Source organism: Pongo abelii, chromosome 15 (genome assembly GCF_028885655.2).
Source record: "Pongo abelii isolate AG06213 chromosome 15, NHGRI_mPonAbe1-v2.0_pri, whole genome shotgun sequence".
NCBI lineage: Eukaryota > Metazoa > Chordata > Mammalia > Primates > Hominidae > Pongo > Pongo abelii.
This window is the reverse complement of record NC_072000.2, coordinates 94,656,433-94,671,133: the sequence shown is the minus strand read 5'-3', so window position 1 is coordinate 94,671,133 and position 14,701 is coordinate 94,656,433. Positions and strand designations below refer to the sequence as shown.

The following is a 14,701-nucleotide window of genomic DNA, read 5'->3' as shown; positions in this document are numbered from 1 at the left end:
CTGGCCTTAATTGATCCACCCACCTCGGCCTCCCAAAGTGCTGGGATTACAGGTGTGAGCCACCATGCCTGGCCGTTAGTTGATTATTTGATAAGGATTTTATAGCAAAAGTGCCTTCATTTAGGGAAACATTGTGTTAAATTACAGCCTAGGTCCTGTATAATTATTAAGATCTCATGCTAAGTGATAAATTGGATATAACCTAAATGTCTAACGATTGGGAAATGGTTAAATAAATTATGGCACATCCATACAATGGAACAGTTTGAAGTCAATACAAATTATATTTTGTAAGATTAATGGTATGGGGAGATGCTTTAAAGTAGGAAGGAAGGCCTGAAACTATGTGATATCAACTATTTTTAAAAAGGATGTATGTGCACACATATAAATACATACTGAAACACATATAGTGTCTGAAAGTAGATTGTAATGTAGGCCAGTAACATTTTTCCCCTTCCCTTATCATTTTCATCTAATTTGTTATAAAAATGCAGCCGTTAGTTTAAAGTCAGGAAACAGTAAACATTTTTCAAGAGATTATATGAATATCTAAAATACTGTATATTTTTTGCGAGACTAATGAGGAATCAATACTATTAAAAGAGGATAAAGGAGAGCAAAACTAGCTTTTTAACTCAAAGTTTGTTCCTTAGGGAATGGCAGCCTTGTTTAGAACTACATTAGTGCTATTTTTTTTTTTTTTGAGGCCGAGTCTCACTCTGTTGCCCAGGCTGGAGAGCAGTGGCTTGAGCCCGGCTCACTGCAACCTCTGCCTCCTGGGTTCAAGTGATTCTCCTGCCTCAGCCTCCTGAGTAGCTGGGATTACAGTCGTGTGCCACCACGCCCAGCTAATTTTGTATACTTAGTAGAGACAGGGTTTCACCATGTTAGCCAGACTGATCTCAAACTCCCGACCTCTGGTGATCCACCCGCCTCAGCCTCCCAAAGTGCTGGGATTACAGGCATGAGCCACCACACCCGGCCTACATTAGTGCTATTTTATCTCATCACACCTTTGTTAAGGTTGTTTTTGACTCATAAATGGAATGGCAAGAGACTGTCATGAGATAGTCTAGAAAGAATTAGGAGGGAGGCTAGATAAAAGGTTTGAGAGAGAATGTTTATGTCTGTGTGAGAAAATCGTCCCCTGCAGTGGAATTGGCTGTGTTTGGTCAGTGAGGAGGGCAGAGGCACTTAGAGAGGGGACCTGTTGACCGCAGAGAAGCCGCAGAGGTGAAGGAGAGAGCCCGGCCCTGAACCAAGGTGAAGTGGAGCGGAGCTTCCTGGGAGCTGACAGAAGATGAAGGCAGTTCTCCCCTGCCTTTTTCTCCCCACAGCATTTCCAATTTTATTAGGAAAAAATTTTAATATACAGCAAGAGTTGAAAGATTTTTACAGTGAATGCTGGTATAACTGCCCCCTACGTCTACCATTAACTTTGTATCCATTAAGTTTGTATTGTACTTGCTTTGTCATATGTGTCCATCCATCAGCCCATCCTATTTTTTTGATGCATTTCAAAGTAAACTGCAGATCAATAAAGAACCCCCTAAATACTTCAGCATATGTATTATTAACTAGAGGTCAATATTTATTTAGTTTTATTCCTTTAATTGAAAATTTATATGCAATGTAATGCACAAAGCTTCATTCTCTTGAGTTCTGGGAAATGTATACACGCCTGTATAACCCGAACCTCTGTTAAAATGTGAAATATTACTCTGACCGCCAAAAGTTTCCTCGTGCTCTTTTCTGGTCAGTCTATAGCCCATTTTCCCAGAGGCAATCACCGTTCTTATTTGTTTCCACCCTCAATTCATTTTTACCTGTTACAATGCATGTAAGTAGAATTACACAGTGTGTACTCTTTTGTATCTGGCTTCTTTCACTCAGCGTAATGTTTTTGAGATCATCCGTCCGTAAGGCACTTACCAGTAGCTCCTTTTTACTTCTGGTAGTATTCCATTGTATGGCTGTACCTCTCTTTACTTATCCATCTTCTATTGATGGACACGTGGACTCTTTCAGTGTTTGGCTGTTAGGAATAAAGCTGCCGAGAACATTTGTGCTCATGTCTTTGTGTAGACATGTGCTTTCCTTTTTCTTGGGTAAATATGTAGGAATAGAATTGCTGGGTCATAGGTTAGGTCTGTGTTGAGTTTTTTAAGAAACAGCCAGATCTTTTCCCAAAGTGATTATACCAGTTTACATTCCCGCTGACAGCAAATGAGAGTCCTGGTTACTCCACAGGTTACTACCAACATTTGGTGTTGTCAACCTTTTAAATATTAACACTGTTCTAGTTGGTGTGTGGGGTACCTCATTGTGGTTTTAATTTGCATGTCCTTGTTGACTAATGATGTTGAGTTTTTTTTTTTTTATGTGCTTATTGGCTACTCATGTCTTCTTTTGTGGAATTTCAGTTCAGATCTTTTGCCCGGTTTTAAAATTGAATTGTTTGTTAACATGCATACAGAAAAATGTACAATTTTCCTTAGCTTTTGCCTGTGCAAATATTCAGTAGTCATGTGTTTGTTAACTCTGGGGACGCCTACATGTTCCATAAAAGCGTTTTAGAACCCAACCTCTTTTCCTCTAGAGTAGAAAATAACCAAATGTAATTTCATTTGACATACTTTGTTTCAGGATTAAAAAAAGAATCTTAGGCCTATATGTTATCTTCTTAAGTAGGGACACAGGAAAATATTGAGAAAACGGGACTGGTCTAGGAGACAGATGATCCAGGTTCCCAGGCCTCAGTGTCCTTATTTAGAAACAGTTAAGAGAAGGGATGATAATTTTTGCCTTGCCTGTCACATATGGCTGTGATGATCAAGTGACATAATGTGTGTGACAGTTCTTTACAAGGCTCCAGGAAAATAGAAATTACTAAGATCTAGAAGACAGGCATGATCTTAAATTCATGAGATGTTAAAGAAGAGTTGAAGTGTTATAGGAAGAAGTCAAGCCAGGCAGAAAGAAAGTTAATTGCTGGTCCTTGTGTATCTCCAAATAGAAACAATCTGAAAGTGAGGTGAATTTGGATATATGCAGTGAACCTGCATAACGAGAGTTTAGGTCTAATGCGCCTTCAGTCATTCAGAGGTAGTACACATATTCCCTCAGTAACTTTTTTTCTTTTTCTAATATCAGATACAAGAGGAAAGGAGACTCCTGCCTTGGCATTAACCCTAAGAAGCAGTGCATATCTTGGGAAGGGACTTCCACAGAGAAGAAGCATTCACGCAAGCAGGTTGAACGCTATTTTACTAAGAAGAGTGTGGGATTAATGAACATCGATGGAGTTGCCATTAGCAGTAAAACTGAACCTCCCTCATCTGAGCCCATCTCCTTTATACCAGTGAAGGACTTGGAAGATGCGGCTCCTGTTACAACCTGGTTGAATCCTCTGGGGATTTATGATCAGTCAACCACACAGTGGCTACAAGGACAGGGTCCTCCAGAGCAGGAATCAAAGCAGCCAGACGCACAGCCAGGCAGCGAGAGTGCGGCTCTCAAAGCCAAGGTGGAGGAGTTTAACAGGAGGGTGCGGGAGAATCCTCGGGATACGCAGCTGTGGATGGCATTCGTTGCTTTTCAGGTATGTGTTGCCGTCCCAATTCGCTTACCTTAGAAGGACATTCCTGATTTTGGGCAAACTGATGGACTCTGCAGCAATTTTTGAGCTAATAAGGAAATTTGACACTGGGCATACAAAGATTATTAGAATAGAGCCTTTGCCCTGAGCTCGCTCAAAGTCCAATGAGGAAAATGGACATGTGAAAAATAAGTGCACCCTGGGGTAGTAAATGCTGTAATGTGTCACTTGGGAGTGGAGTGAGGGAATGACTTGCGTTGAGGGAGGAGAAAGAGCTACCAAGAAGGAGAAGGTGAAGTTCAACACAGTCTTGAAAGAAGAGATGTTCACCAGGTAGGGAGAGGCATTCCTGAAGTACAAACAGAACAGGCAGGGCTCACAGAATTGTGAAAGAGAGAGGGCTGCTCAGTGTATTACCCAGTCAGAGCCATGCATTCTCTTTCGAAAACTTGTAGGTTTGTCTGAGTCCCTAATTTTGAACCACTCATACAATTAACCATATTTTGTGCCACATTTGTCCCTTTTATTGGTAAGGTCTGCTCTTCAGAAAAGACTTTCAAGGCATTGTATGCTAGTCATTGATACAGAAATCAAAGCTTAAAATGGCAGAGAGTGGATAATTAAGTGATAAACACAAGATCAAACATATCAGGTGACACAAGCACCTTAGGATCCAGGTTTTCTTTAAAAGAAATTGTGGCAAACTAGTGGTTTAAGAAAGTCCCTAGGGGGTGGTAAGAAAATCACTAAGCATTGTTGAAACTCAGGATCTCCCAGGTCCATTTGCATTTGTAAATTGGTGTTTTTGTTGTTGAGGACGAGGTCATGAAAAGTCCTGGCCTGTATGCCATCGAGGAAGGAGAGCAGGAAAAGCGAAAGAGGTCCCTGAAGCTCATTCTGGAGAAGAAGCTGGCCATTCTGGAGCGGGCCATTGAGAGCAACCAGAGCAGTGTGGATCTGAAACTGGCCAAGCTGAAGCTCTGCACAGAGTTCTGGGAGCCCTCCACTCTGGTCAGAGAGTGGCAGAAACTGATATTTTTGCATCCCAATAATACAGCCCTTTGGCAGAAATACCTTTTATTTTGCCAGAGCCAGTTTAGTACCTTTTCGATATCAAAAATTCACAGTCTTTATGGAAAATGCTTGAGCACTTTGTCTGCTGTTAAGGATGGCAGCATCTTATCTCACCCTGCGTTGCCTGGCACGGAAGAGGCCATGTTTGGTAAGGAGATAACCAGATCCAGTTACGTGGGAGGAGTTAGACTTTCTTTTGGCTTTACTTGAAAATGAAGATCTATTTTTGATTTATTCTAGAAAAAGTATAAATTGTTTGATAGAACTGATTTTTTTAAAAAAGTATTACGACTTTTTTTGATAACAAATTTGCCCCCAGCTCCCAGGGCAGGTAGGGGCAATAGAGCCAGTAGAGTTAAGATATCACTGGACAAGTTTCTGCTGATTAGCCAAGTAAACATAGGCAAGTCTCTTAACTGCTTTGGCAGTCGGTGGCCTTATCTGTCGAGATGCATGTACCTGTCTCACGCAATTATAGGGTCCCAGGCAGTAATGTCCGTGAGATGCCCTGACTGGGAACCACTGCATAAATAGAAGTTTTGGGTATTATTATGCTGTTAACATTTTTGGTGTGTCCCGAAGGAACCTGGAATATAAATTTTGACAGTAATGAGATGTTGGAGGCTGCATGTTATGCAGAGCCAGAGAGTATCACTTTTGACCTTGAATCCTGAAGGGTTTGCCCTTCACTGGCTCTGGTGTGTCCTTGGGCAGGTCCTCTTTGAGCCCCAGTTTCTCCATTAGCAACAATACTATAAACCTGCTTTACAGGACTGTGGTGCACAGTAAATGAGATAATCCATGGCGAGTCTAGCTCAGTGTCCGGCACAGAGCAGGCATTTATTTAATCACAACCTCTGTTATTGAGTATTAATTACTATTGGCATCTAAAGATAGAAATACATTGCTCTCAAAATATAAGCATTTATCACACTGACACAGAGTCTTGAATTTGTTACTGTATGTGATCTACACAAATAGCTTAGTGTTATTTAGTAGCTGGAATTGTACCACAAGTAAGATGAACTGGAATGTTCAGACATGGAACCTTGATTTGTTTACAGCCGACTCTGAACATAGGATGAAAGTTGCTGGTGACTAATGCCATCTAGTGATCAATTGAATACAGCTCTTTGCTTTCTGATAAAAATCTGCTACGCCATCCTTTTTCTATAATTTTTCTTGTAATAATGAGCTCTGATTATTTGATAGCATTCAGACCAACCTCTTGACTTGTGTACTATATATAGTTTTTATTGTTAATATTTGTGTTCTGTGATGGTTTCATACAAAAATTAGAACAAACACTTGGATTATAATACTGTGTGAGATGCTTTAAATCAGGACATGTATCACAGCTTTGTAAATTAATAGTGATTGCAGGTGAAAGATGTTCTCAGTGTGTTAATTGCCTGTTTTGAGAAGTTACGTTCTTTCCCTTTAATGGTATCAACCAGGCTTCTTCCCCTTTGCCCTCCTGTTCGCAGCACTCTTTCTTCAGCAGTGCCACTTTCTGCGGCAGGCTGGCCACTCTGAGAAGGCCGTCTCATTGTTCCAGGCCATGGTGGACTTCACCTTCTTCAAACCTGACAGCGTGAAAGATCTGCCTACCAAAGGACAGGTACCCAGCTCTGCTTGCCTCATCTCTCTCTTCCTGGTTCTTTCTCTGGAGGGAGAGGGGGAAGGTGTGGATAATGAGAGGTGGTGTGGTAGTGTTTTTAAAATATCATATCCTCCTTTATATCAGTCTGCTGAGGAGGACTTCTCAGAAATAGTCCAGTGATCTGAGGAAAGTTTTGTAATGAAAGTGGTGAGATGTGGATAGGTAAAGAAGCTTCCCCCTCCTTCACAACATAAAGGCTCTCTGAGGACCCACCCTGCCACCCTGCCTGCCTACCTGCCTGCCTGCCTTCCTCCTTTCCTTTTCCTTTTCTTTTCCCTGCCCCCCTCCCCTCCCCTTCTTCCTCCTCTCGCCTCCCCTTTCCCCTTCTTCCTCCCGTCCCCTCTCCCTCCCCCCTCCCCCCTCCTCCCCTCCCCTTCCTTCCCCCTCCTCCCCCCCTTCCTTCCCCCTCCTCCCCTCCCCTCCCCTCCCCTTCCCCCTTCCTCCTCCCCTCCCCCTCCCCTTCCTCCTCCCCTCCCCTCTTCCTCCCCCTCCCCTCCCTTCTCCTCCCCCTCCCCCTTCCCCCTCCCCTTTCCCCCCTTCCCCATCCCCTCCCTTTCCCCTCCCCCTTCCCCTCCCCTTCCCCTTCCTCTTCCCCTCCCCTCTTCTTCCCCATCCCCTCCCTTTCCCCTCCCCCTTCCCCTCCCTTCCCCCTTCCTCCTCCCCTCCCCTCCCCCTTCCCCTTCCTCTTCCCCTCCCTTCTCCCTCCCCCATCCCCTCCCTTTCCCCTGTCCCTTCCCCCTCCCCTCTCCCTGCCCCTCCCCTGCCCCTTCCCCCTCCCCCTTCCCCATCCCCCTTCTCCCTCCCCTTCCTCCTCTCCTCTCCCTCCCCTCCCCCTCCTCTCCTCTCCCCCTCCCTCCTCCTCCCCTCCCCTCTCCCCCTCCTCCCCTCCCCTCCCCTCCTCCCCCCTATCCTCTTTCTGCCTTTATTTAAATGCTGGTTAGCTCCCCCAGTCAGGGAAACAGTTGTCATGCCATTTTAAACCTTGTTTACTCTCTTCCACCCTTACACATTCTAGTTTGGGTCTTGCGTCACTTCCCCAGTTAACCTTCTAAGTACCCACAATCTTCGCTAGAGTTGCAAATGAAATTACACAGAGGCACCTTGTCAACAGTGATCCTTATTGGGGAAGGGTTAATCCTTTAGATGACAAATGAGCATTGCCAATGTTTGAGATAAATGAAGATAAGTGAAGAAATAAAGAATTTTTATAGAGCTATGTATATAAGAAAATGTATCTTTTCCCTTTTTCCACTAAATAAAACTCAGTTTTCTACTCTGTAAAGACGTCTAGTGGAAGATAAACAGAATATATGAGTTGATGGTGAACATTCCAAAGTGTTTCTTGAGAGGCCAAGGCCTCCATCATGTGGGAGTTTCATGAATTGCCAGTAAAGACCGTTTTTATCATGATGCTACCTCTAGAAAAAATTGGATTAAAGAATTATACCAGTTAAATTGCTATTATCAATCATTAATAAGCCATATAACAGAGTAATTTTAAGACATGCTGTGAGATTTTAAGAATAGGCTGTACTACAGAAGTGATTCTCAGCTGACTCTAAGGAGCCTTGTGGGTCAGGATCAGAATTTCTCTCACCCCCTCCCCCTGCCCTGTTCCTAAGACCCACTGTGATAAGAACAGAGTGATGGGTGGAGGGTTCTGCCTACAAATGTGACCCATCAAAGACCACTGCTCTAAAGTGTTGGGAGACCCTGATCCACGTGCTTGAGGTTTCAGACACGAACAGCACATGTAATTCCAAAGCATTTACATGACAACTTTGGAATAAAGTTTCTTATTTAATAATATTCCATATTGCTTTTATAACTGAGAGACGTTGTTACCATAAACACAGTAGTGTGATTTAACACAGGCAGGTCTGATATTACTGGTCTGTGTTTCTGTGGAATAAACAAATAGATTATACTCATTTATCACACTATTATAAAAAAAATTTTTTTCTTAAGTAAACTTTCTTTCTTCACTCTTACAAGAGCCAGACCTCTAAAGAGGGAGCGTAGTCTTCCTGGTCCCCCTTTCTGAGGATGACTGACGTGTCAGGACGTTTGCCCTGCCCTGACGTGACTCTCCTGGAGGCAATACTCTTCCAGGCATGCGTGGCACTGCCCAGGGCTCAGGCTGGATAATCCTGTGGCTCATGGCCCATGCTGTGCCCACTGGAAGCCTGCGTGTCCTCTTCAAAAGGTTTCTTACAAAAGCTTTCATTGAGTAGGTTATTGGCTCACTTCTACAGTCCTGTTTCCAGTTGATAACATGATCACGTTTCTGTTCATTGCTGTGTTCACATTCTGTTCCATAGGGAAAGATTTATTGCCAGTGAGCTGCTTACCACACACTGCAGACCTAATGTCGGAATGAATGAGGGAGGCGCTAATGGGGCCAGGCTTTAAAATGCAGACCTTTAGCCTGGGTGCGGTGGCTTATGCCTGTAATCCCAGCACTTTGGGAGGCTGAGGTGGGCAGAGCACCTGAGATCGGGAGTTGGAGACCGGCCTGACCAACATGGAGAAACCCCGTCTCTACTAAAAAAAATACAAAATTAGCTGGGCGTGGTGGCTCATACTTGTAATCCCAGCTACTCGGGAGGCTGAGGTAGGAGAATTGCTTGAGCCTGGGAGGCGGAGGTTGCAGTGAGCCAAGATCACACCACTGCACTCCAGCCTGGGCAACAAGAGCGAAACTCCGTCTCAAAAAGTAAAAAATAAAAAATGCAGACCTTTTTACTCCCTGGTTGCCTACCTTGTTCAGATCTGTGCCAACAAGCGTTTATTGAGTCCCTGCTAGGCAGTGAGTATTGTGCCAGGTGTTAGGAATATATAGTTACTTAAGATATGGTTGTGCTCAACCATATCTCATGTAGCTCGTGGTCTGTCTTGTTGGAACTTTCCTTTCAAAATATCTTGAAAGCGGCATGACTTTAGGAATTAGCTCGGGGGTCCAGTGACACTAGGTGAACTGGCAGTGCCACTGTCCCTGGTTAGACTGGCCTGGCAGGATAAGAACTAGGAAACTACTCCCTTCCTCCCCATCTGGAGACCCTTCTTGCTGAACCTCAGCTGATTTTTTTGTAACCTAATCTCGGGAGTGACCTCCCATCACTTTTGCCATATTTTGTGTGTTGGAATCACTAGGTCCAGCTCACATGCGAGTGTGAAAACCACGAGGCAGGGGTAGGGTCATGGGGGTTATCTTGAAAGCTGCCTGCCATGATAGATGGTTCTTTTTTCTATCTCGGGGTGTGTAGCATGTATCTACTTCAAAGACTGATGGCAACCGTGATTTCAAGGATCATAAGCTTCTCTTATATCCACCAGCACGGATTTTGCCCACTGACTCAGCAGTTTTGTACAAGTGAGGTCTAATGTCCGTTCTAAAATCTGAACAGGTGGAATTCTTTGAGCCCTTTTGGGACAGTGGAGAGCCCCGGGCTGGGGAGAAGGGAGCCCGAGGCTGGAAGGCGTGGATGCACCAGCAGGAACGAGGTGGCTGGGTGGTCATCAACCCAGGTAAGTCACCGCTCAGTGAAGATGCGTACATCTGTTTCTTCTGGAATTTGTTTTTACATCCTCATGATTATTTGTTTATCTGCTTAAGCTATTTATCAGTAGCTTCAGAATATTGCACAAACATCAAAATGTCAAAAATGTTAAGTAGATGTCATGGGTTCCCCTTAGAAGTTTTAAAGCAGTCGACTTATTCCTTCAGTACATAATGCTTTGAGGATTTGAAAGTTTCTGTAATTTCCCTTTTTCCTTTTATAGGTTGCAACTGAAGAAGGCATCTTGTTAATAACTGCCCCAATCCCCATTCTTTTTTTTTTTGAGACAGAATCTCGCTCTGTCACCCAGGCTGGAGTACAGTGGCATGATCTCGGCTCACTGCAACCTCTGCCTCCTGGGTTCAAGCAATTCTCATGTGTCAGACTCCTGAGTAGCTGGGATTACAGGCTTCTGCCACCACGCCCAGCTAATGTTTGTATTTTTGGTAGAGATAGGGTCGCCATGTTGGCCAGGCTGGTCTCTCTGGTCTGAAACACCTGACCTCCAGTGATCTGCCTGCCTCGGCCTCCCAAAGTGCTGGGATTACAGGTGTGAGCCACCACGCCCGACCCCATTCTTTTTTAGTGTGTATTTCAGACAGTCTTTTTGTTATCCTGTCAATGTACAGACCAACAGATACTTTGAAAAATACCTTTTTAGGACTATTATAAAGTAATTATTACCTAGCATTTACCTAACTGTCACTCTAAGTGACCCCCAAATACTTTCCAGATTTATACTTTAACACAGAGCTGCCCAATAGAAATATAATGTGAGCCTTTTGTGTACTTTCAAATTTTCTAGTGGCCACATTAAAAAAGTAAAAAGGAACAGATGATGTTAATTTTGATAGTGTGTTTTATTTAACCTAGTATATCGAAACATTTCAGTATGTAATCAATATTTTAAAATTATTAACCAGAGATTCAGATGCCAATTGCGTGCTTTAAAAAGAAAAAAAATTATTAACTAGGTATTTTGCATTCTTTTTTTAGTACTCTTTGAAATCTGGTGTGTATTTTACACTTTTAGCAAATCTCAGTTCAGACTAGCTACTTTTCTTTTTTTTTTTTTTTTTTTTTTTTGAGACAGAGTCTTGGTCTGTCACCCAGGCTGGAGTGTAGTGGCTCAATCTTGGCTCACTGCAACCTCCGCCTTCCGGGTTCAAGGGATTCTTGTGCCTCAGCCTCCCAAGTAGCTGGGATTACAGGTATGCACCACCACACCCACCTAATTTTGTATTTTTAGTAGAGACAAGGTTTCACTGTGTTGGTCCAGGCTGGTCTCGAACCCCTGACCTCAAGTAATCCCCCCACCTCTGCCTCCCAAAGTGCTGGGATTTCCAATGTGAGCCACCGCACCCAGCCCAGACTAGCTACTTTTCAAGTGCTTGATAGCCACATATTAATGGTGACGTATTGGACAGAACAAGTCTTAGATATTCAGGAACTGCTTTACTCCCCGAAAGGCAGTTCCAGCATAGAGAGAGATCTGCCAGGCAGACGATTTCATTGAAAGTTCTATAGGGAAAGAGTGATGGACAAGGACTCAGGAGACTGACTCCTTGCCTAGGCTCAGTGAGCTTCTTCTCACAGGTGTAACCTTTCTTTGTTTATTCATTTGCACCATGAAAACTTTGGATTAGGTATTGTCTTGCAAGACAGTTCAGAGCTCCGGGCCAGGGAGCATCTCTAGTACCACTAAGAAGCGAGCGGGGCCCTTCAGGTGTTTTGGGGTAACTCTCCTCTGGGCAGTGCTGTCAGGCAGTGATCATGCCTCACTTGGGGCTGTCAGAGTCTCAGCTGTTTAGATTTCCCTGGAGTGTTCTTTTCCAAAAAGAATGAGAACTATTCATCAGGCTGACCACTGGTTTTACGTATGAAGAAAAACAGCCTGCATGAAACGGAAGTAGGTATTGCAGCCACTGAGTCTGCAAAACCGCATAAGCAAGGGCCAAAAAAATGGAAGTCTGATTAGTAACTCTCCTCTCTGAGTGACTGACTTAGCATGGGTCTGTGTTTTTAGGCTTAGTTTTTTTGGTTTTGTTTGGTTTTTGTTAGAGAGCGAGCCCATTACAGTGCATAGTATCTGTCACACAGTTTGCTGTGTTCTGCATTTCTGTGACAATAAAGTTTTCATAGCAGTGTCCACAGACTAATTTTACTTCTGATAAGTTTCCAGATATCTAATGGTCACTTAAAATCAGGTGTAAAGTTAGTTTTCTCCAAAAGGGAATGCAAATTAATATCAAAACCTTGACTTTTAGCATCAAGTTAGAGACTTGTGTTGGTACTTACATTCTCTGCAAGCTTCTCACACATTTCCATTATGGAGAAACTTTTGCTGAATTTATGAATTTCTTTCTAATGAATTTAATGGAAGTCCTCCAAAAAACTAGGAGGGTCAAAAGAAAGGCTGAAAATTTTCTTGATTCCAGCAAACCTAATTGATAACAGTTTTTGTTTTTATTTTATTTTTAACTTCTCTTATTTATCCTGAAAGGTTAGCGTTGAGAGGGTAGTTGATTTCATCGTGCAGTCAAGCATTTATCATAGCGTGTTTCTTCTCTCTTGACCTCACTTTCTGTTAGTATGTAGTTGTTTTACATGAATGTCTGTCCAAAGCTCTGTAATCTTTTGTGTCCTTAATGTAGTAAATTCAGGTATCTAAGTCTGGTGTATGACTCACAAAGGTAATTTCTCTTACAAGAGTTTTTCAGAGTGATTAAAGGGTTACTTTAAACATAGATCTTTAGAAGAAGGTGATAAATACATTTAGTTTTCTTCTTTGAGAAACTCAGAAGAGCATTTAGGCAGACTATTGGTGGAATAATAGAATGCTAATATATACATTATGCTAATATATACTATAATGCTAATATATACAATATATTATTATTATATGTGCACATTATGTGTTTAAGTTTTTAAAAATATTTTATTTTGAAATAGTATAGAGTCACAAGAAGTAGAAAAAATGTACCAAGAGGTTTTGTGCACCCTTCATCCAGTTCCTTCCAGTGGTAGTACCACAGTACAATGTCAGAACCAGGGAACTGACATTGGTACAGTCTGCAGAGTTTATTCACATTTCACCATTTTACATGCACTCATTGGTGTGTGTGTTTCTGTGGTACTAGGCAGTTTCTATCGCGTGTGTAGCTTTGTGTAATCACTACCACAATCAAGATACAGACTGTTTCATCACTGCAAGGCTCCCTCGTGCTATCCTTTCTTAGCCACATCTGCCCCTTCCCCCTCCTAACTCATGGAAACCACTAATCTGTTCTGTTTTCCTGTTGTCTCATGAAGGTTATATAAATGGAATCATAAGGTATATAACATTAACAAAATTTGTTTAGTTGTAAAATATATATAAAATTGATCATTTTTAAGTATACAGTTGAGTGACATTAAGTACATTCACACTGCCATGCAGCCATCACCTCTATCGACCTCCGCAACTTTTTCATTTTCCCCAATTCTGTACCCATTAAAGACAAATTCCTCATTTCTCCCTCCCCCCAGGCCCCAGCAGTCATTCTACTTTCTGTCTCTATGAATGTGACTACTTTAGGAACCTGGTGGATGTGGAATCATACAATAGTTGACCTCCTGTGAGTGGCTGATTCCACTTAGCATAGTGTCGTCAGAGTTCATCCATGTCGCGCCAGGATTTCCTTCCTTTTTAAAGCCGAACACTTCTCCACTATGTGTATATACCACATTTTGTTTAGCCATCCATTTGTCAATGCACACTTTGGTTGCTTCCACCTCTGGGCCATTGTGAATAATGCTGCTATGAACTTGGGTGTACAATATCTGTTTGAGTCTCTGCTTTCAGTTCTCCTGGGTAGATATTCAGCAGTGGAATCGCCTCATACGGTAATCCTGTGTCTAGTATGCCATGCTGTTTTCCATACATCAGACGGCAGCTGCACCATTTTACATCCCCACCAGCAGGGCACCGGGGTTCGATTTGTCCACATCCCTGGGAACAGTTGTGTTTTGTGTAACTTTTTGAGATTGGCTTTTTTAACTTAGCGTAGTTTCCCTGAGATACATACAAATTGTTGCATATATCAATGGTTTGTTCATGTTGATTGCTGAGTAGTATTCCATTGTGTAAATGGACCACAGCTTAACTGTTCAACCTACGAAGGATGTTTGGATTGTTTCCAGGTGTTGGCGATTATGCATGAAGCTGCTTCTGAGCATTAGCATATAGGTTTTTGTGTAAACGTAGGTTTTAATTTATCTGGGATCAGTGCCCAGGAGTGCAGTTATGCTAAGTGCATGTTTAGTTTGGTGAGAAACTGCCAAAATGATTTCCTGTGTGGCTGTACCATTTTATACACTTTATTTTTTAACCTTGAACTTTACAGATAACTCTGGCTTTCCTCCTCTTCCCTTCTACACGTTCAGAGTTAGGAAACAAAGTGAAATAAATTATTGGATATCCTGATTTGGCTTTTTTAAAGGCGAGTTCTAGTGAGCATAGGCCGTAATTAATTATACGGTCCCTGGCTAAAAGTTCAGATGACTTCAGAAAATGTAAACTAGTGCCATCATTAAATGTCATTTAGCATTCTAAAACTGTGTTGTCCAATACAGTAACCTCTAGCCACATGTGGCTATTTAAAATTAAATAAAATTAAGAATTCAGGCCAGGTGTGGTGACTCACGCCTGTAATCCCAGCACTTTGGGAGGCCAAGGCAGGTGGATCACCTGAGATCAGGAGTTCGAAACCAGCCTGACCAACATGGTGAAACCCCATCTCTACTAAATACAAAAAATTAGCC

The 14,701-nt window shown here is 42.6% G+C and overlaps 1 protein-coding gene across 4 annotated transcripts in view; it reads left to right on the top strand.

The window, feature by feature from the left end:
- The window catches only part of NRDE2 (NRDE-2, necessary for RNA interference, domain containing), a 54,967-nt gene that overhangs the window by 24,425 nt on the left and 15,841 nt on the right, over positions 1 to 14,701 (top strand). For all 4 annotated transcript variants that reach the window (XR_008513162.2, XM_024231958.3, XM_054530400.2 and 1 more), the window contains exons 5-8: positions 3,157 to 3,604; positions 4,418 to 4,823; positions 6,163 to 6,296; positions 9,746 to 9,866. Coding sequence is in view for 3 of the 4 variants with exons in the window: in XM_024231958.3 (XP_024087726.3) it covers positions 3,157 to 3,604; positions 4,418 to 4,823; positions 6,163 to 6,296; positions 9,746 to 9,866 (1,109 nt within the window). In the remaining variant the exon portion in view is untranslated. The remainder of the gene's footprint in view (positions 1 to 3,156; positions 3,605 to 4,417; positions 4,824 to 6,162; positions 6,297 to 9,745; positions 9,867 to 14,701) is intronic.